The 24370-nt window shown below is 39.9% G+C and overlaps 1 protein-coding gene across 1 annotated transcript in view; it reads left to right on the top strand.

The window, feature by feature from the left end:
• The first annotated feature begins 375 nt into the window (after positions 1-375).
• The window catches only part of LOC127577751 (potassium voltage-gated channel subfamily C member 1-like), a 55848-nt gene continuing 31853 nt past the window's right edge, over positions 376-24370 (top strand). Inside the window, 3 exon segments of the mRNA XM_052029277.1 lie at positions 376-1021; positions 1023-1105; positions 1107-1278. Of these exon segments, the coding sequence (XP_051885237.1) occupies positions 623-1021; positions 1023-1105; positions 1107-1278 (654 nt within the window). The 5' untranslated portion in view covers positions 376-622.

Raw genomic sequence — 24370 nt, forward strand, 5'->3', positions numbered from 1 at the left:
GTGTCAATCGTTGGGTTGTCAAATCGCCAGTCTTTCCTTCAGCCTAAAATCCGCTGCCTTTTTACAATCTTAAGCTTGGCCTCAAAAATGCCCTGGATTGGAACAGTAAAACATCTCTATTTGTGAGCAGTATTGTGGTTTTTTTAGTTGGGAGTGCACCTAGATGTCGGTGCGTTTCATGAAACAACCTTCTGACAGCTGTCACGGTTTCTAGGACGGCGCACGGTGCCTGATGGAGGCGTTGATAGTGTTTGGGGTGGTGGTGGTGGTGGTGGTGGTGGTGGGGGGGGGGGGGGGGGGGGTGATGGTGGCGAGGACCTGAATTCACGGCTGCGCAGCGTTGCTGCCAGAGGAGAGCAGTGAGCTCCTCCTTCCAATGCGTTGTCTTTTCTTCCTCTCGCTCGCCTCCTTCCAGCAGCGCCGGCCTCCAACGAGCCCAACAATGTAAATGCAACACCTGATCGATCAATACCTAAGCTGTGTGATCCGTTTGCGCTGGAGAGGTGGTGGTTAAACCTGAGCCCGGGGAGAAGGAGAAAGGTCGGCGTTGGGGGGAAGGAAAGAGGCGGGGAGAAGGCGGAGGGGCGGCGGACGGATGCCTGGCCGCTGTCCGCGGTGCTGAATGATCAGCTCAGTGCACGTCTCCACCTCCCGCGGCAGCACACCAGGGAAGCGACCTCCCTCCGCGACATGTCTGATCGAGGAGATGGGCAAGGGCGACGACAACGATCGCATCGTGATAAACGTGGGAGGGACTAGGCACGAAACGTACCGGAGCACCCTGAAGACCCTGCCCGGCACTCGGCTGGCATGGCTCACCGAGCCCGGCGCCTTCGCCAATTTCGACTACGACCCCAAGGCGGGCGAGTTCTTCTTCGACCGCCACCCGGGGGTCTTCGCTCCACATCCTCAACTACTACCGCACGGCAAACTGCACTGCCCGGCCGACGTGTGCGGACCCCTGTACGAGGAGGAGATCGCCTTCTGGGGTATCGATGAGACTGACGTGGAGCCTTGCTGCATGGATGACTTACCGGCAGCACCGAGACGCCGAGGAGGCTCTGGACAGCTTCGAGTCTCCCGATCTCAACAGCGGCGATGGTGACGGCGGCGGCGGAGGAGACGGGGTCGGGGACGTCGGAGGACGAGCTGGACACTAAGCGCCTCGCCATCGGAGACTGTTCCCTGAAGCCGGAGCGAAAGCCGGCTGGTGGAGGAAATGGCAACGCCGCATTCTGGGCTCTCTTTGAAGACCCCTATTCCTCTAAATATGCACGGGTAAGGGAAAATACTCAACACAGCTCTGCAGCATTTACATCTGAACTACATCTCAAGAACCTGTGGTCAAATGAATGGGTAGGGGGAGTTCAATTTCTAGAAAACACCTTAAATTAATGAATATAAGGGACAAGTTTCCATTGATTAATATTGTTAGCAGCAAGAAACAACAGCGATTTGGGGAGGCGCGGGCGGTGGGGGTAGGCTGGAGATATGTGTGGAAGGGAGAACAACGGTGTAAACTACATGGAGTGCTTGGGAATGCAGAATCATTGTATGAGGATTCTAGGAGAAACCAGACTGCGATTCTGTACCTCCCGCTTTGGTACAGCGAGTATGAGAAGATTGCAGATTGCAGCAGGTTCATGAAGCCAGGTCGTGGTTGTAGCAAAACTGCGTGGACTTACCAATAGATGTAACCTCGCTCGGCACATACTGTGGGTAGAGGAGTCAGATATGTGGTTCAAATGAGCGCAAAAGTCCATTTTTTTCAGCACCCGGTAACCTTTGCCGAGGGACTGTCTTCCGGTGGGAATTTATTTTTTAAAAAGATACAAATATTGGTAATTGTCAATTAAATTGGTATGCTTGTTGGAACGGGTTTCAAGCATCTGGGTATATTGGAAAGCGGGGGTTCTTTTATTTCGGAGAACTAGTCCTTCTGATCGAAGCCACGGAGTTACGCACAGCAGGAGTGCGTTTCAAATTGGGGCTCATTGATATTCCACAGGCGCACACTGTGGGTGCAGACTGCAGAGGAATCCAAGAGTCGCCACTGTAACCTCACGTCCTGGTTTTAAATACATTTGAAAAAAAAAGAATTATGGATCATCTTACTGAAGGGAGATAATGAATCACGACATTGTGCTTTCTATTTTTTAAGAAACTAGGGCTAGAATAGCAAGAATAACACAACAATATTTGCTGCAAAGACCCAAGCACCATTACAGTAAAAACATCCACAAGTGCCCGTGTACATTTCAGCAGTTCTACAGTTCGTGAGGTTTAACGTAAAATTGCTGGTATTTATTTATCCAGTCTTAAAGCTCCTGAGAGCGACTGTGATGAGGCCCCAGCTTTAAAACCTGTTTTTTTGTTATTGTTGTACAAGATGTTGTGATACATTAATATCGCTGGCCTCAGAAAATGAAGGCTATCGATTTGCAGATTATTTGGAGACTGATGGCAGTCTGTATGTTCCGGACAAGCACTCAAACAACTCAAACACCTTAGCGCCCAAAGAATAAAACCACTTATTTCACATTTGCTAAGAATCAGATTTCTGGTAGGTTGATATACACAGTGCAAAATTAGTAACAGTATTAACTAACAATGCAACCGATATTGAAGTGCCGCATCTAATTCACGTTTCTCCTGCTAATGTGCTAGCACACAGAATGTTTATTGCGCTGGTTTCTGAACGAATTTAGGTATGGTTTCAGGGATATGGGAAGAAGGCAGAAAATACAGATAGTGAAACAGACAGCATGTAAACAAACATGTATGCGTATATCTTATATATCTCTAGTTATTCGCAGTTATTTTTACATACTACTTGTTGGATTTGCGTCCAGCCCAGTGTCATTCCTTCTCCTTCCCGTGCACAAAGGTCCATCCTGAACAAAGCACATCAACCCTTGTATGTGCTTGTATGGAAGGTTCACCAGAGACACTGGGATGTTTTTTCCAAGATGTCTAATGTGATTCCTTCCGTTGTTATTTCAAGGAACAGTTCCTCTCATGCATCTACCTCTCACTGCACCAGAAACATGTTTCTGCGTGTTATTTTACTGTACTGCCTACAGAAAATCCTGGAGAAAGGCACCAAGGGGCAAGGTCGAAGCTGTCAGGAAGCAGTGAGTGTTTCCTCGATGCTCCAGCAGGTGGTACCTGGCACTACGTCCGATTTTCCTGAAATCTCTGCAGTGGGAAAGGCGAATAGCTGATTAAACCAGCCGCAGAACACAGACAGACAACGTCGTCGCCCAGCAGCGATTCTTTGAAGCTTGGAAGTTAACCCTTTGGTTTGATGCACTGCTCAGACAACGATGTCATCATTTGACCTTGAATCTGAAATAATGCGCCTTCTTGAACATTGCATAGCTCAAGAACGAGACTTGCCCTTTCGATTGTCCACAAAATGCTGCTGGAGCTGGTGTGGATTCCTTATCCCTAGAAACAAATGACCTTCATGGGTAGAATGCCCCAACCAACATCAATCAGAGAGGGTTCTTTTCAGTAGCAATGTAACAGTTACCTGGGCTTAGTTAACGCAATGTTGTCGATAGCATACAGGGGCAAGTGTCCATTCAGTGCGAGAAACAAGAAAAAAATAAGGGAAGAGTTTGACGACGAAGGCATAAATGATAATATGGATGGACCTCTCCGGAATCAATGTTTATAATTAATTCCACATTTAGTGAAAACCTAAGACCGTTTACACTGAATTGTTTAGCCGTCTGTCGCATTTCCATGGTCTTCTTATTCTTGAATGAATTCACAATTCACTGGGGACCGATACAGAGCAAGTTAGATAACTGCACATTAATAACGAGACCAGACGTACTGAACGGCATTCTCAAGGACTGGGTTGGGCGTGGGGAGGGAGAGGGGGAGAGGGGGAGAGGGGAATGTGCATGGACTGCTTTCTTTCGAAGGAGAATAAAAATATGGAGGGCGGTGTTTGGAAAGAGCTTTGAACAGGTTAGGTAGTTTTTCATTTGACCTTTCTCAATGTCGCTAAATCAATAACATGACAGTATCTAGCCTGCTAATTCTTCACTACGGCCATGAGAAGCAATCTCTTCAGGAGAAAATACGTCAGGCGCAACCTTTTATCTAGTTGACGGTGGAGGTGGGTTGCAGATAAGAGTGGGATTGTTGGGGGAGAAGGACCACAAGGCACGTTAGTTTTAACGTCATGCATGTGACCAGCCTCTCATCCTTCTCAGGCCACTTAACGAAACAACTTCTTGCCACAGGTGCCTCTTTAAAGGAATATTAATGTTGAAATTGGATCATGCAATAGGTCACCTGGTGTCCTTTCACCCCTGGAACCTTAGATCAAAATCAAGCAGATTTTTGAGATAAAAGTCAACTCTCTCAGCTTTGACCCTACATAGAATTGAACTGATAGTCCAGATACTGGTGCTGTTGGGGCCCAAAGCACATGGCTGATAGTAATTTTGTTCTAAAGCACCAAATTACAGAACATTAGAGGGCAGAAATAACACCTTTTTAATGCATTTTTTGTGCATCACCAGCAAGGCCAACATTTCTCAGGATCCTTAATTTCTGTTGAGATGGTAGTGACCCACTTCTTGAACCAGTGCAACAGTTACCATGAAGGTCCTCACACAATATTGGGGGGTAGAGTGTTCAAAGGCTTTGAAACTACTACCTTTCATAATGGTATTCTCTTGAATCCATATTGCTTACTTCTACTGTGTTTCTATTCTCCAGGCAATGAGCTGCCAAAAACGCGCACAATATCACAAAATAATTAAACTTCCTGTATAATTCAAATTTATGTTCTTTTTTGTTGCATATTTAAGGCACAATTTATAAAGCTATAGCTTCTGTTTTTATTTCTTATGGTGCTTATCTCTTTGCACTGACATAAAGTCATAGATGTAGCAAGGATACAGGCCCTTCAGCCCACTGAGTTTGTGCCAACCATCACGCACTGATTTTCACCAATCCTCCACTAATTGAATTTTATTCTCCCCACATTCCCATTAACACTTCCCAGATTCTACCACTCATTGACACACATCGAGTAATTGACAGTGGCCAACTAACCTACCAACCTGCCATCTTTGGGGTGTGGGAGGAAACTAGAACACCCAGAGGAACCTGTGCTGTCACAAGAGGCACCTGAGGTCAGGACTGGACCTAGATTACTGGAGCTGTGAGGCTGCAACTGGACCAGCTCTATCTACTAGCTGCATGACTGTGCCTTTCTTAATGGATGTGCACTGTAAGCAGTGTTCATTTATCTGCCTGCTGCATTTGAAATTATATCATTTATGATTCCGGTCTTTTATTTCCAAAATATACAAACCTCACAATTTTCTATATTAAACTGTATTTGCCATCTGATTGCCATTCTCCAAGACTGTAATCCTTATTGCAATCTGGGATTCCCTCAAACTTTGTTACTTCCACCTCCCCCATCCCACCCCCAAGTTAAAGCAGTACATGAGTAAATCTTTCACTTTGGAATCAAGGCCAGCTATAGTCTTAAGGTGATGTGAGATTTAAAGGGTAAGAAATTTCTGACCAAGGTATGCAAATGCAACTCAGTCACCATTTTAAAAGCATAACCACTATGTGTTATTGTTATGTTCACTCTTTGATTTCACTATTATTTATACAATATAGTGCCTCAATTTTGCATTTCCCAATTTCTTAGCTTGTACTGCAAAAAATACTTTTACACCAACAAACTTAACTGAAATTACTCTGTGTTTTGCAGGAAAGTGCATTTATGGTGGAAGTAGTTTATGCAGGCAGTTTCCATTATAAATAGGAATTGATAATCAGAAAATTGATAGAAAAAGTATAATGAAGCTCAAAATATATTGACCACAAATACAGACAATCCCAGCATAACCCCTTGTAAGGTACTACTCATACTCTTCCAGTCTGAAACACTAACTTACTCCTTTATCTCCTTCTATCTACCTATTTGGCAATATTCCTCTTAATTTTGCATGAATTTATCTTTGCCAAGCACCTCCCATGTGACTCCTCACCAATGCTTTTAGAACATCCATACAAAATTACTTCCACTAGATTTCCTATATTTATTCCCTTGTGTTATTTCATCAAAGAGTTTAAATACACCAAGAATGACTTTCCTTTCAGAAAACTGCAGTGATTGATCCCAATTAGCTTGTTTAACCACATTGTAGACTGAAGCCTAATGTACCAATACTCCATTTTTGAACAGTTGGAATTTTGTCATCCCCAATCTCCTACCAAAGTTCTACTTCACCAAATATTTTGCAACATTTGATTATCCTGTTATTTGCTAGATCATTATCTCCATTTCTCCTTCATGAGTTATTTCATCTTCTTCATTTTTTTCTCTTTAGGCTTTCAATTTGATAATAGATTTATAACAAATTTTACAGTTTTTTTTACATTTTTCTGCACTGATCATATTTTTTACCATTTTGTTCTGAACCCAAAGATTCAACCATCTCACTCTAGTGGTTTGTCAGCCATAAGTTTGAATATTTTCTTCATTACCATCTCTTGAATTAAAATGAACTGACCTAAACACCTTCTATTGACTTTACAATCTTAATATTCACTTCCTTTCTTGAAACCATGGTAAATTGTTTACAGAACACAAGAACAGAAGAAAATCAGAGCAGGAGTAGGCCACCTGGCCCCTCAAACCTGCCCCACCATTCAATATGATCATGGCTGATCTGCACTGGCCTCAACTTCTCTTCCGTGCTGGTTGCCCATAACGCTCGATTCCTCAATTTTTCATAAAATGATCGACCTCCATCTTAAATACTTCAAATACCACAACCTTCTGGAGTACAGAATTCCAGAGATTCACCAACCTCAGTGAAAAGAAACTTCTACACACCTCCATTTTAAATGACCACCACCTTATATTCTAACTATGTTCCTTTGTTTCTCACTCTCCAATGCCAACTTGTCTCCATTTTTCAAATGACTATTATTTTTATCTTTAATATCCTATTACTATGATGGTGACTTTAAATACCATTTTTCTTAGCTCACTTTTAGCTTGTCTAATGGGTCTATTGATAGATTTCTTGACAATTGCCATTTTAAACAACCTCTTTCCCATGTCTACAATCATAGGTCACTTGACCTCTCATGCCCGCTCCATTATTCAGATCATAAAATCATGGCTTATCTTTTACTTCAGTGCCACTTTCCTACACTAACCCCATTTCTCTTGATTCCTTTAATATCCACAAATTGAATCAATCTACCCATGTACTGAATAAACTCTGCAGCTGAACCTTTGTTGCACTCTTGGGTAGAAGATTCACTACCTCCTTGAAGAAATTTCTTTTCACCTCAGTCCTAAATAGCCAATTTCTTATCTTGAGACTGTAACCCCTGGTTCCAGACACTTCAGTCATGGGAAAAGCCATCACCAAATCTACTCGGTCAAGCCGCATAAAAACTTTCCATGTCTCAAAGAGAATATAGTCTTAGTTTGAATAATCTCTCCTTACAGGACAAACACACCATCCCAGGAATCAACCAGCTAAACCGTTATTTCATTTCCTCTATAGCAAATATATCCTCTGTTAGCTAGGGAGATCAGACACGTACAAAATATTCCACACTTGGCCTCAAAAGAACCCAATATAACTGGAGCAAGACATCTTTGCTCCTCTACTCAAATCCTCATGCAATAAAAGCCAACATATTGGTTAACTTCCTAGTTGTTTGCTATGCTTGCACATAAGTTTTCAGTGATGTGTGTACAGGGTCATGCAGGTCCAACTGAACACCAGTATCTTTCAAACTTTTATATTTAAAGATAACTTCTTTTTTTCTACCATAATGGATAACATGTTTCCACATTATATTTCACCTCCCATGTCCTGGTTTACATTGCTTGTCCATAACCCCCTGACGCCTCTCTACCTCATCCTCAAATCTGCTGTCAGGAAACTAAAATATTACACCAATCCAAATCACTAACATAAACTGCGAATAGCTGGGGCCCCAATACCAATTCTCATGGCACCTCACTGGTCATAGCCACCCATTCCAAAACAATTACCCATTTATTTCTATTACCAGTTTTCTGTCCACTGTCAAAATTTAGTCCAAGGCAATATATTATTGCACTCTAATGTGCTCTAACTTTGTTTAATAAGCTCTTTCATGGCATCTTATAGAAAGCTTTCTGAAAATCCATTGGTTCCCTTCACCTATTCTGTTAGTCTAATAAATTTGTCACACATTTTTCCATGTTGACTGCCCAAACCTATTTTCTAAGTGTTTGTTACCATGACCATTTAACCTACCACCGACAGTCCAACTGGTCTGTAGATATTAACTTTCTCTCTCCCCTTTTTCTTAAAAACGAGTCACATTTGCCGCCTTTCAATTTGGGGATTAAGTTTTTCAGTTTTAGTTCTCCATTTTTTAAATTCTGCTAATTTCTTTCAGCTTCTCATTCACTTTAGACCTGTTCTCTCCATTATCTGCAGGAAACTCTCTGAGTCCTTTGTTGTGAAAATGGCATTTCCTCATCTTCCAATCTAATTTTTCCTGTCTCACACTGTAAGGGATCCACATTAACTGGGCTAATCTTTTCCCTCTTAGATACCTACAGACACGTATACAGTCTGTTTTCTTGCCACTTTCTTATCAATTTCTTGGTCTTCCTTTGTTGAATTCTGAATATTTCCCTATCGTCAGGTTTACTACACTTCTTGACAACAGTATGTTCCTTTTCTCTTGCTCTAACACCATCTCATTAGCTATGGTTAGACCACATTTCCCACTGTTTTTTGTATCTTAAAGGGATGTAAATGTTCCTTGTAAGCTATATATAAATTTAATAATTGTTGGCCATTACTTGTTTACCTTTTAATATAGTTTCCCAATATACCATAGCCTATTGCTGCTTCATAGTTTGCTTTCTTTAGATTTAAGTCCCTGGGTTCAGATTGAACTAAATCAATTTTAATTTTCACATAAAATTCTATCATGTTACGATCACCTTTCTCTAAAGGCCTCTTAACTCAGATAATTAATTAACCCTCTATGATTGCACAAAATTATATTGAAAATAGCCTATTCCCTCATTGATTCAATAATGAACTGCTCTATACAAAAAATCTTATACATTCCATGAATTTGTTTTCCATGTTATTGATGCAAACTTTTCTCTCCCTATTTTAAAGCTGAGATAATTTCACTCTCTTTCTGTTGAACCGTGATCTTTGAGACATTTGCTTTTACCTTTATTGAGGTATACTTAATTTGTATCCTTTACATCTCCTGTTTAAATAGATACAATTGCTACATTTCCGTTTGCTAAATTTCCTTTACATTTAGCCTGGGAAAGTTTCTTTTCTCCTGTTTTAACTTAAACATTTCCATTCAATCACTCACGTTTTGACTTTCCTATTACCATTCTTAATTTTTGTACAGGGCTTAATTATACTTTAGCCGCTGCTTTTCAAATATTCTCCATACCTTTAGGACATTATGATTTACTACTACAATGACTCTGATCTAGAGAATCTATGATTAAGGAAGTGAAAAATGTCGCCCAGTTGTTCTCTAATACCTTCTTAGACCTTGGGGCATATTGTTGGACCAGTATAAAGGAAATTGCTCTGCATCTGATTATTCTGTGTCTGAAGCGGAGACGTTTGGCAGTGATAACATGCCTAAGGTCGTTTCCACTTTCCTTCCTTTGCCTTGATTAAATAAAAAAATCACATAAAAATTTTGAAATGTAAAATATAAGTGTATTAAAATAGTTGCATTTTGTGTCCAAACTGGACACAAAATTTGTATTGCTGTATTTTTTTGGCATTTTTAATTAAAATTCTTGAATGTTGGAATACAACCAGATTTTATGCATCATTGTCTCAGAATGTAACCCTATTGTAAGTCGAAGGATATCTGTATTTTTATTTGTGGGGTATGGTGCTAGGATCAGTGAATGGGGTTGCTGACTTGTAGCTTACCAGCCCATGGTTTTCCATTCACACATTTACACAAGCAGAAGAATTGTGTCCTGGTGATTACAGAAGCAGAAATCCCTGGATAGTTTCATAGGATCATAGAAAAATAGAATGTTATGGTACAGGAGGAGGATATTTGGCCCATCAGATCTATTACAGCTCCTTGTCATCTGTAACTTAGTCAGTCGCAGTTTCCTGCTGCTTTCAATACCATTACAAATTATTTCTCCTCATGTGCCAATTTGTTTTATTTTAGAAAGCATGAATCGATTGTTCCCACACTCTAGCAGGCAGTGAGTTTCAGATCATAATCCCTCCCTGCATTAAAAGTTTTTTTCACACCCCCATCCATATCTTTTAGCCATTACTTAAATTTATATCGCTTGAGCCACCTGTTAATGGAGACAACTTCTCTCCATCTATCCTATGTAAATCTGTAAAAATCTTCTTTCTTAAAGAGAGAAAAGAACCCAAGGAAAAACATGTAATGGCACAAAATTAGCATTATGTCAAACATACTTATATAGTGCTTTTTCAGCAAAATTATGACCATGAATTATGTTAGGGCATTGACTATCAGCTGTCTGATTCCATTCTGTTGCTGCAGCATATTAAAATCAAATCTATTGTTTGCTAATGAGATTGCAGAGTGGTCAGGTGCTGTTTAAGTATTTGTAGAGATCCGTAGTAGTTCTGCGATAGAAGTAACATTGAATTATTTATGTAATGTAAATTGCATGCTTCATAGAGCTTGCCCCCACCACTCCCCCCCACCCCGTGTCCAAGCCTGCCACGAGGGGGAGTTCATGTGTGAGGCGAACGTGTATGGAGGGATTACACTACACTATCCAGGGTGTATTCAGCATTTGTTTCATTTCAATGAGCTTTCTTTTATTAATTTTCAGTTTCTAATTGGAAATGACACTTGCTAAATAAGTCACCTAGAGTCAGCGTCAAGTACTCTTGTTTCAGGTGGGTAGGAGATTTTTCAGTTCTTTTCCCTTGGCAATTTTTGATCTATGTTTGGAGCAGGCCAGCCACTCCCCTTGGAACAGCTGTCCCAGATACAGTAAAGCAGTCTCTATGTTAACTGGAAAAGACAAAACAGAAAGGTATTAAGCATAACTCATCCTATCTACCCCCTGCATGCAGTTCCATATAAATGGGGATTTAAGACTTCCTCTAAACTATGCCATCAAACACTCCCGTCAGGAACGAAAGGATATACTGGAACGGTAAAATCGCACCACAAGGTACATCAAGCTGAGCCTCAAAGTTCAGAAAAAATAATTACTTCTTGTAACCCCCAGTTCCTGCCATCACTGAACATCCATCTTGAGCTGGTTGTGAACCTACTATCCAAAGTGAAAGACTGACAGCCTGTCCTATTGAAGCACTTAATCCATTCCCTGAGGATCCCTATTATTTAATGATTCCTTAGTATATTTCATTCTGTTATCTTCCCCAACAAAATCAAAGAAGCTAAGAACTTATTTTATTGCCATTTTAACAGCTGCTGTAAGCATTCTTGCTTGACCTTAGTTCAACTTTGGTGAAGAGACTGGAACTAGACAATTATTTTTCAGTTTTGGGACCCATGTTTAAATCTAATTTAGGTTTAAGAGATAGCAGTTTCAATCATCTGTGGGCTGTGAAAGTCCTTTGTGGAATGAACCCAGTTCTTTTAACTGAACAATAATTGGCTATCTCACTTAGCACCATCACGCAAAGTCTGATGTGTCAAACAGAAAAGAATTCAGGAAATAGAACATGGGAATGAAAATTATATGGGTGTTGTAGTACATCACTTTCTAAATGTTAACGGCCAAAGCCATGCACGTCTATCCAAAGCAACATTCACAAAACAATTCATACAAAATAGAGCAGTATTTTTTTATTTTTGCAAAACTTTGGCAAAGTTCCTTTAGAGTAAACCAATAGCAATAAATGTGCCATAAAACTACCAGATTGTAATAAAAACCTATCTGGTTCACCAATGTCCTGCCATCCTCATCCAGTCACATGGGACTCCAGACCCACAGCAGTGTGGTTGACTCCTGACTGCCCTCTGAAAAAGCCCAGCAAGCCAGTCAGATGTATCAAATTGCTCCTATTACATACTGTTAAGAATTTAACTGCATAGACTGCCCAGCATTAATGTTGGCACTGGAATCAGGTGTGGAAAAGATACTCCCAACCTAGTTGACTTTGAAAAGGCCTCTCAATGAACATCATGGATTAATATCTAAATTTGGTGAGGTGATGACCAGACTAGCTAACCAACAGCCTGACATAGTTGTGCTCACGAAACCATACCTTTCAGCCAATATTTCAGACCTCTCCAGCACGATCCCTAGCCCAATAGCAGGGCAGACCCATAATAGGTGATGGGACAGTGATAGACACTCAGAGTAAAAGTGGTGCTGGGAGTCATCACCTTGACTCTAGAGCCCAAGAAGTCAAAGGCATCAAGGCAGACAAAGCAAGCAAACGTCCTGCTGATTACCACCAAATGTTCAGATGATGGAATCAACACTCACTCATGTTGAACAACATGGAAGAAGCTTAACTCATCCTATCTACCCCCTGTACGCTGTTCCATATAATGTTAGCAAGGGGAATGAGAAGGTTTTAGAAAAGCAATTCAACAACCACTATTGACAGGAGCTTGGTAGTCCCACCATTGACTGAGATGGCAGGCAGCTGAAGGACAAAACTGTCAGATGCTGCAACAGGTAATAATGAAACGTAACCTTATCCTCACCAATCTTACTGATGAATTGCATCTGTCCGTGTTCACACCGAAGACACTGTGTTGTGTGGTACTGCCATAGTGCTGACTGGGATTGATTCAGAATACATCCAGCAGTTGAAAACCGGCAATCATGAGGCATGATGGACCATCATCAGCAGTAGGATGTAATTCAATATAATTGGTAACTTATGGTGTGGCATATCATTCACTGTACCATTACCAATAAGTTGGGGGAATGAACAATGGACCATGCAGAAAGATTTGCCAGAATTATAAGATAAGATTTCTTTATTAGTCACATGTACATCGTAACACACAGTGAAATGCATCTTTGCGTAGAATGTTCTGGGGGAGAAATGAGGTACGGTGCAGGACTATATATTCATTAAGCAGAAGAACTGGGATTCAACAGACAGAGCTATGCAACCTCACAGTCAAACGGGTCAAATCAAAGCCACATCCAGTCAGGCAGATGATTAAATAGTTAATGGAGGAACAGGCTCCAAGAACATCCTCTTCCTTAGAGATGGTAGAGATTTGTATTTGGCTGAGGTATCTGCAATCACCTTCAGCCAGAACTGTTAAGGATAGAGTCCATCTTGGCCTCCTTCTGAGGTCTCCATCACAGAAACCAGTCTTAAACCAATTTGATTCACTCTACATGATACCAATAAGTGGTTGAGATAAATGGATATAGCAAAAGTAATGGAACCAGGCAGCACCAGTGCATAGTGCTTGAGGTTTATGCTCCAGAGCTACCTATCTCCAGCCAGGTTGTCCCAATACACTTACAATACTGGCATCTACCTGATAATGTAGAAACTTGCCCAGGTATGGTCTGCCCATAAAAAACAGGACAAATCCAATCCAGATATTTACCCTGAGCAGCAAACTGATCAGAAAACATGTCCAAAATAAATGCATTTCAGAGGCAAGATGAGAGATACTGCCCTGGACATCAAGGCAGCCTTTAATGAGTGTGACATCAAGGATCCCTGACAAAACTGAAGTCATTAGAGGAAAATATCTGTTGGCTAGAGTCATACCTACAACAAAATAAGATGATGCTATTGTTGAGGGTTAATCTTAATCCAGGAAATCATTGTAAGAGTTCCTCAGGACATCGTATTATGTCCAACCATTCACGACTACTTCATCATAGACCTTCCCTCCATGGCAGAAGTGATAATGTTTGTTGATAATTGTCCATTTCTATTCACAGTACTTCAGATAATGAAGCAGCTTGTGAATGCAAGTACCAAGTACCAGACAAGCACAGGCTGGTAAATGCCTAGTGACACTTGTGCCATGTAAGTTGCAGACATGACCATCTCCAACAAGGGAGAGTAACTCAGTGCATTATCATTGCCAAGTTCCCTGCAATCAATATCCTGGGAGCCGCTATTGATCAGAAATTTAAAAAGACTAGTCACATGGATACTATGGCTATAAGAGCAGTTCAAAAGTTCAGCACTGCACCTACCTCCAGACATCCCAATGCCTGTCAATCAACAACAACGCACAAATCAGAAGTGTGATGGAATACTCCCCACCTGTCTCGTTGAGTGCAGCTCCAACAACACTCAAGAAGGCTGACACCATCAAGAACAAAGCAACCACCATGACTGACACTCAATCCATTACTTATTCACTCCATCCACTATTGGCTCACTGTGGCTGCAAAACCCTCTCAAAACTGCAAAATATACCACAGAAACTTAGAAAAGCTTATTTGACAGCCCCTTCCAAAACTGCAACCTCCACTACCTGGATAAACATAGGCAGCTGGCACATGGGAATGCCACTACTTGTAAGTTTCCCTCTAAATCTCACGCTATCTTGACTTGGAAACATACCACTACTTTCTTCTTCAGTTTAAGTCTATGAATTAATTATCGAATAACACTATGGGAGGGACTCTACCAACTTGACCTCAGGCGTTCAAGGTGGCAGGTCACCCCCACCTCTTTGGGGGTAAGTAGAATTGGCAATAAATGTTGGCCTTGCATTTATTGGTTGAGAAGACAGTCTCAGTTAAAATACTGGCTCAGATTCGGTGGGAAAATGCCAGTAGCTCCCTGCATTTCTGCCAAAGTTTCCCCACATCAGCTTTGGTTTTTGTTTGAAAATGGAAGGCCTGAAGTTGCCACCAGCTGTTCAAAGTTTTTTCCACAAATGTGCTTTGACACTTGATTCCTCCAGTGGGAGCACAAAGTCATGGCAATTCTCCATTAGAAAAGGAGGAGGACCTGTTCCATCGATCTATACCAGGTTCAATTTTGTGCTGGGACAACTTCTATATTGAATCTGCTGCAAGGGTTAAAAGGTAACAAGTAGTATTTTAGATTTTACTAAAATTGTTTATTTAATTTTTTTTAGTATTTTTATGAGTTTCAGTTCTTATTTTAAAATATCAATAACTTAAACAAGTGTATATTACACTTATATTACGAACCATTCAAAATTTGTGACAGATTTGGTGGTGGGTTTCTCAGGAGACCTGATTTAGCAAGCTGTCAACACTTTTCTGAGGATGCTTGTTCTAAATCCACCCACCTGGTTGCCTAATGTAATAGGCCATGTTAACAGGAAGGGTGTCCACAATTGATGGAGCATCTCCACTTAAACTCCCACTGAAAGGACCAAGCATGGGTTAGCAGTGAGTGTGGTCAACTCATCGTTTACTGCAAAGTCTAGGCTCCTATGTCAAGGTTTTCTCCCTTTACATGGAAAATATTGATACCTAGAAACTCAACCCATCTATTCATTTTAGGTTGTGCAAGTAATCACTTCTGGGTTGATAATGACCAAAAGGAAATTGAAATGGACAGTTCCTGGTGCATTTCAGCTTCCCATAGGTGATGTTTGCCTAATGTGAGTTTTGTAGCTAATAATGTCAGAGGCTGCTCAGCACATGTTTCCTCCACCACTGGCAGAAATTGGAGCTTTTGGGGGAAACCTATGACCTTCATTGTTAACTCACAAAGAAAGTAGGAGCACATCGCCTAGGGTTTCAAAATGAGATGGCAATTAAAGGGTCCCTTTAAAATCGCATAGCATTCTCAAGCCTCATTTTTCAATGACCAGTTTATGTAAATAATTCATAGGCACTCCCTTTCCTAACTGTAACCTTTTTTTATAGAAATATATTGTAAACTTCATGCAGCGGCCAATGGTGTCTTGGCAAGCCTACACTTCACAGTGACATGGGACAGCACGTAACATGTAACTCATTCCCAAGACAGTCCCAGGCCCACTGGGAAGCACCATGCCCCCTCCTCCCATACTTTTCCCCTCACCTCCATGGTAGCCGTTTCCATCACTGTGCTGTGGTTGCCATAGGGAAAGTCCTTTAGCTCCGTGTGCTAAATACCCTAGCTCTACTTGTAAATTTTTTTTTGGTTTAATTTTGCAAAATTTTTAGGGAGATCAAAATTGTCATCAGCACTATCTATAATACATGTTAACAGAAGTAATAGGAGGGGTTCTCTACTTTCAAGGCTTTGGAAAAGAAAGAGAGATGGGCTTAAGCATGGTCTTCAACATCTCAACTCCCCATATAGGCTTAAAGAGCTGCTCGGAGAGTGGAATCAGAGATAATTTGATTAAGGTCCATTAAATAATGTGGGCACTAGAGTATGTTGAGGTGGAATAAATATTTCAATTAGGTATTTTAAGCTGGACCAGAAAAGTGTGCAACAATAGCACTAGGTCAGATGGTAAGTGATTCTTTCCCAGAGAATAGTCAACTATTGAGACAGATTGATGGTTTGGGTAGTGACGACTGACTTCCTGTATTCTTTTGATTGTCACCAGAATCTGCTTCCCTTTGGGGCAGAGACTACTGCATACAAATGACTGAAATGTTGTTGTGGTCTTCAGAATTAGGATTAGCTTTGATTGTTATGAAATTTCCTCTCTGAATTGGCTTGTTTTTTTCTACTCCAGGAGATTGCACGGCTGCAGGTGAGTATGATTTGTGTGTACTTATGAGATAGCCTTAAATGACCTGTTGGTCTTTTATTGTCCAGTATGGTCATATATTCATAGATATGATAATAGTGAAGGAGGAGAGTGAGAATTTGTTGTTTGACAATTGAGTGAAAGATTCCTCTGTATCTAAATATTCTATTCCTTTCCTGGGAGCATTGATAAGTACTGGATATTTGAAATGGAGTTATTGATAGTGACAGGCCTTCGTCTGATCTCTAAAATCCACACAAAATCACAAGGAAAATAAATATTATCTTTTTCCAGTGCATTTTTCACTCAATTCCTATTGACTAAACTGTCCAGACTGCAGCAAGAATTGACTGCTAATCAGGAGCACATTGTGCATTAATGCAGTTGAGAAGTCATCCTTCTACTTATGTTAGTTTCTACCTTAAGGATTGCCTATGCTAAATCTGATTCAACTGTTCTAGAGGCTCCTAGGATGACAACACCTAATTACAGCACAGTAATAAATCTTTTTGGAAATCACTGGGATTTCAAACAAAATCCAACACATTTGACGTTTGTTCAACAAGAAATCATACAATTGCTGCTACGCACTTTAACTAAATATTATCACCACCCTTTCAAAGCTGCTCTGTATCTCTGTGATACAATTGGGCCAGAGTATTAGGTCAGGTTTCAGAGTCTATTCTTGTATTCCCTGAGTATAGCAGATAAGGTACAATCTAACTGAGGCGACTCTTATGATTAGATTACTTGATAGGAAGTAAAAACAAATGATTCTCTCTCATGGAGCATTTTCTGAAAAGGGGCATTAATGGGTACTCCAGAAGACCATTCAGGGTGATGAATAAAAGCACCTCTTCACAGTGCAAATTTCACCCCTAAAAGCTAACGTCAACTGAGCTGAAGTTAATTAGATAGCAGAACAGGCGTACTCCTCTTCCTATGATGCTATGAAATGGGTACTGACCCAGCCAAGCGTGAGTCATTCTGCTCAATGCCATTCACATGGTGTTACACATCAATGGCAATAAATTGACTCCATACACTGACAATAATAACTTAGTACTTCACACAATGACAATAAATCACCTGTACCTCAAAAAGGGATAGTAATATATTTATACCATATGCACTCATAGTAATCCATTTACACTTAACATAATGACTAATGCATCAACATCACTAACAGTAATAAGTTGATATCTCATTCACTGATTATAATACATTGATGTTTTATAAACATAATAATAGATTAGCACTTTGTACCCTTAACAATAAGGGACAGATCATGATAATCAGAGACATTTCAAAGAACTGAAATAGATTTAAATAATTTATGAAATAGATTAGAAAAGTAAAATCTAATACACTTCTTTTAAAACACATGTAATTGAAAAATTAATTCACAGGATTTGTCATAATTAAAATAATAATCACCTTTTCTATCTAGATCAGTGATTCCATTCAAGTGAACGGGATCATATTACATATGCTGTCCTTGGTTGGTGTAAAACTTCAGCATTATTGAACTATGCTCCCAGACTCAGTTCTGAATCCAGAGATCAGGAATGCTGCCATCTGACCTTCCGTGTACTTGTAATTACTTGCTGCAAAGTGCAGATACAGAGGTCAGGAGTGAACTGACCCACGCAGTCAGTGCTGTCAGCTGGCAGTTCTCTCTGGAACCTTTGGCTAAAGAGGACCTTGATCTGGACTGTCATATTGATACTGAAACAGTGACAATAGTAAAATGACATGAAATAGTATCAACAATACAATGACACCTCTTATGCTGCTATAATATGTTGACACTCCACAGGTTGGTAAAGATATATTGATATCTCTCAAACTGCTAGTAATAAAATAACCCATCAGATAATGAGACCTCAAATGCAGACAGAAGTATTTTGACATTAAATGCTTTCACAGAAATGTAATGACAGCTCATTTGCTGATAGTAATAAATCAGCATCAATGGTGATATATTTGACCTTACGTACTGAATTTAATATATTTACAGTGATACAGTGAAACCTCTCACAAATGGACAGTTTTAATATTAGACTCTTACACATTGACATAATATACACTCACTTAAAGCTTACACACCAAGAACAATATATTGATTCCTCTGATACTGACGGTAATCTATTGACATCTTATGTACTGACATGGTCTGACATGTTATGCAATGGTAATAATAAATTGATATCTCAAATACTGGCAGTAGTATTGTGACAGGAGATAATCAGACAGGAAAATGTGGATGCCTCACAGAATGTAAATAATATGTTGAGACCTTGCAAACTTACAGCAAGATACCAGAAATACTGACAGTAAGATGTTGACCCAATGCCCATTCTCAATAATAATACAACAATTTTAAAATGCTATCCCAGTTGGGAGCAGTATGCAAGCTGAGAGTAATATGCCGATACCTCACACGCTGATAGTGATATATTCATATACCTCACACAACAACAATATGCACTGTATCCTGACACACCAAACCTAATATATTGATACCCCCAATACTGATGGTAATATGTTAGGATGAGAGTAGTACACTATCATCTGACAAACTGAAATAATGACATGTCATAATCATACAGTAAGAATACTGAAAGCTCATACAATAAAGGTAACATAGAGACAGCTCACACAATTGACATTGAATAGACAGACATTAATGTATTGACACCCTAAGTACAGTAATAAATGGAATCCTTACACAATGGGAATATTAAACTTGGACTGACCAATATGTTCGTCCCTCATACAATGACAGTTACAAGCTGACACGTCACATATTGATTGCAATAAACTAACACCCCACACAACTAAAGTGACATCTCACAATAGAAGAGCGACATGCGCCTGTAATATATTTATATAACTTACAAGCCTACTCTTCACAGTGGCTTCAGACAATGTACACTGAGGCCTTGTCTACGGATTTATAGCATGTCCAACTTTGACAGTAACGAAGTGACACCTCAAACACTGACATCTAACACGCGAAGAAAATCTGACCCATCACTTAATTGTATTAAGAAACTGGTGCCTTGTATATTGGCTGCAATATATTTACACCTCATACAATGAAAGTACTGTGACACTTTACTCTGTACTGTTATTGTTTTTACCTGTACTACATCAATGCATTCTGTACTAACTCAATGTAACTGCACTGTGTAATGAATTGACCTGTACGATCAGTATGCAAGACAAGTTTTTCACTGTACCTTAGTACAAGTGACAATAATAAACCAATACCAATACCAAAGAATACACGCTGACACAACCTAGTATATCACATAATGGCAACAGTAAACTTACACATCAGCCATCGAAAATTCAAACACCAAAAGTAAAGACAGTAATATAGTGGCATCCAATATATATGACACCAAATATATGTTGCACAGAAATGTATATATATTATAAACTACTAATACATATTCTCTCAGTATTATTTTGATAACCTTCCGTAATATATTGTAAATTAACCCAACATTATTAATATAATCAGAGCTATACAGTTCGTACACAGAGAGCAATGTAGATATCATAAACTGAGAGTAAGATACTTACTGCTGAATGATTTGATGCCTCACAGACTGACCGTGATATACTGAAACCTCACACTATGACAGAAATAGATTCACAAATGAGGGTACTGCATTGAAATCTCACTCTTTGACCAGTATATATTGACACCTCTTATGCTGGGTGCAATCTGTACATAATGCAACTCTTTTATTCATTGTCAACTCTGTCACTCTTGTGTTATGGAGGAATTCAGGGCAAGTTATTGTTGCATATTTTGTAGACACAATGTAGCCACAGTGAGTGGAGGGACTGAATGTTTATTGGCATTCTAATCAAGTGGATTGCTTTGTCCTGGATGTTATTGAATGTTGTTAGAGCAGCAGAGTGTTCCATCACACTCCTGACTCGTGCCTTGTAGGTGATGGAAATGCTTTGGGGTGTAAGATGGTTAGGGTCTAGCAAGTGGAGAGTTTTCCCTTGATTGCTATTGACTCAAGAGCCGCCTTAGAATTAGGGGCAGTCTCTCTCACCTCACCTCTCGAGGTCATCCTGTTTGTACATGTGTTGGTGAAGGCTGTAATAAGATCAAGTATGAGAACTCCTTCATTGATGGTAGGATATTTGCAGACCAACTGTAATATGTTGATACCCTATTCACTGATGGTAACATAATGTCACCTCATGTAATTATAGTAATGTAGGCAGCTCACACACAGCATATTGACATCTCATGCAGTGATAGCAATAGTCATATGTTTGTATCTCATAGACAATAACATGTTATATTAAATAATTATATTTTTAAAAATGCACAATGGCAGGATTGAACCATCATCTCATACATTGACAGCAATAATCTGATATTCCAAACGCTGAGAGCAAGATGTCGGCAACTGGGCAGTAACAATGTGACAGAAATATATTAATATTTTGGTATCTTGTACGCAGTACCCACAAACATTGAAAGTAATAGAAGCACATTATTCATTTATTGTAATACAACTCAAAGTGAGGGTAGTATATGGACACTTCATTCACTTTAATATATTGAGGCTTCATTCAAGAATTGTATTTTATGGCATTTTGAGACTGCCATCTCAAACATTGGTAGTAATAAAATGCCTCTCCCAAGAATAGCAGGACACCCAGTGATCATCACATGCTGATAATGCAATCTCAAACATGATAGTTGCACATTCACTGGTGGTAAAAAACTGACCGCCACACAATGACAGTAGTAAGTGGACATCTCATTAGCTGATATTAATGTTGATCTGATTGGAATTTTTTTAGATATACCTAGAAAAATCAATGAGCGTATGTGTCTGAAGTAATCTACATGGTTGTTGGCAAAGCTTTTGGCAAGGTCTAACTTCACAATTAGATCTGTTCAAGTCAAGGCCCAATAGATGCAAGGAAAGTTGGACCCAAAACTGGCTCAGTAGCAAGAAGCAAAAGGTAATGGTTGACAGATGTTTTAGTGGGTTGGAGTACGGATTTGCCTAAATGGAGGGGACATGATTAAGAAGTTCACAGATGATGCAAAAATCTGCTCTGTAGCTGTTATTGAGGAATAAAGTTACAGACTGAGGAAGATATCAATGGGCTGGCCAGTTTCTCAGTGAAGTTACTAACAAAAATCAATGCAGAGAAATGTAATTGGAGACGGCCAGCAAGGCAAATTTTCTGAGATTGTGACAGGTCAGCCAGTGAACAGACCATAACTAGGCAATTCATGAGTGGATGCTGTGGTGCGGCCTTACACTCAGCAGAACACCAGGAATGGGACTTCTGTGCTGCTCTTTTGATCTCCTCATGAAATCCAATGGGATAGTGTGTGCTTCCAGACATTGCCAGCCCACTGAACCCCCACCTGGTTAACCCGGGGCAAGTATAATCGGCATATTGAAATCAATGAGAGGAATTGGCTGTCATGAGAAAGATTAGTAAAGATTTCTATTTATTTAATTAACTTAGCTTGAATATTTTATTTGTTTTTAAGTATGTGTATGAACTCTTTTCACTTACATTTTTTTAAATAATTTTAATTTTTTTTAAACATTTTAAAATTTTGACAGTAAATTGAATATTTTGTGAACAACAAATGCAATCACAGAACATTCAATTTAACCAGTGGCTTTGACAACCAGTGAGGCAGGACCTCTGCTGTCATCACCTCTTGCACTGGGGGAGGCCCAACCCTGCTGTGCGCCAGCCGGAGCCTCACTGATGCGCTCGGAGCCAGGCCCATGACGAAAGACTTCACTCAGAACTACACTTGAAGAAACAGCATGGCCCAGGCCATGGCTCTACTTGAAGCACTCATTTCTGCATTAAAAGGTTGTGGGTTCAAATCTTTGAAGACAAAGAAACAGATGGACATTCCAGTGTAGCACAGAGAGAGCGATTGTGTCAGAGGTGTTGTTCATTGCATTAGATGGAAAACCCAGGCCCTGTTTGCCCTCTTAGGTGGCTGTAAAAGATCCCAAGGACCGTACAAGATGACAGCTGGGAAGTTATCTCCAATACCTTAACAAATAATAATTCTTTAATCAGTATCATTAAAACAGATTAGCTACAAGTTATCACATTGCTGTGTATTGCTGCACTTCCTATGCTCCAACAGAGACTAGAGTTCAGTTAGTACTTTATTGCCTATAACATGCTTTGTGATGTGAAAAATGGTAGCTAAATATCGGTCTCTTTTTAGCTGAGACTGAGAATGTAATAGGAGGGATATCATGCTAGAAATGTACAAAATATCAGTTAGACCAACCAGAGCTTTGCACACAGGCTGGTGAACATCCTGACAGAAATACTGAATGGCACAGTGGAGGCTGAATGCAGATTTGATGAAGATTTTAAGGGGTCTAAATAGACTGAATAGAAGTCCCTTGACTGAGGAGTTAATAACCAGAGGTTGTATATTTAAGGTAATTGGTATCAGGGTTAATGGAGAGTTGATGAGATTTTTTTCATCCAGAAGGTAGCAGAGGTCTGGAACTCATTACTAAATGTTGGTTAAGGCAGAAACTCTCATCAGGTTTAGAAGGTACCTGATGAGCTGTAGTTCTCAAATTTACAAATCAAGAGCTGGGATTAAGATGGGTAGCTATCCTTTGGCCAGCAGAGACAAGGTGGACCAAATGACCTCCTCACATGCTGTAGATTTATAATATTCTGATACATTGGAACTTCATCCTCCGATAGTAATGATACATTGACAATAATAGTTTGGCATCTCAAACAAAACATCAACATCTCAGGCATAGGTGGTAGTACAGAGATTCTTAGTGCTATAGTAGTAGCGATATGATACTACATACTACCTGGCAATAAATGTGTGTGAAAATTGAAGGAATTTACAGGTTTTAAAAATGTTAAACACGATCACAATTACAAGCAATGAATATGTGTTTTAAACAAATTTTCAAAATGCGCCAGCAGTGCTGAACGCATGCATGGGGATTGCATTTGATGAAGCTGCATGTGATGATTGGATTATAACTGGCAGCCCTGGTGACTAATCTGTTTGCAATTGTCCACTATTCAATAGCAACAACATGCTCATGTCACACCTCTAATAGAGTAATTATATCCAAGTCACTTCACAAGTACTTACTGGGCAAGATTTGACACTGAATAACATAAGGATAGATGACTAAAACTCGGTCAAAATAGTCAGTTATAAATTGTAAGGGAAGCAAGAGAGGTGGAGACATTTAGATTGGCAATTCCAAAGATTAGCTCTTTGTGAGTTCAAGGTGTGGCTTCCAGTGGTGATGGGTTTAAAATCAGGGGCGCTCATGGGCCCAAAATGGAAGAGTCCAAATATCCCAGAGGGCTGGAGCAGACAGTGAAATAGGGAGGGGGCGGGGATTTGAAAATAAGGATGAAAATTTTAAAATTACCCATTGCTTAACCAAGAGCCAGAATAAGTCAGCAAGTACATGGCTAGCATGGGTTTACAGAGGGCAAGGCACCCAGGAAATATCCTTATTGTGATGTGAAAAATGGTAGATTACTATGGTGATAAAGGATGGGAGAGTTACAGGAGCATCAGACAGGGTCAGATTCAAGCAAGGTTACAGGGGTGGAAATGAGCATT

This window comes from Pristis pectinata, chromosome 14, assembly GCF_009764475.1.
Source record: "Pristis pectinata isolate sPriPec2 chromosome 14, sPriPec2.1.pri, whole genome shotgun sequence".
Classification (NCBI taxonomy): domain Eukaryota; kingdom Metazoa; phylum Chordata; class Chondrichthyes; order Rhinopristiformes; family Pristidae; genus Pristis; species Pristis pectinata.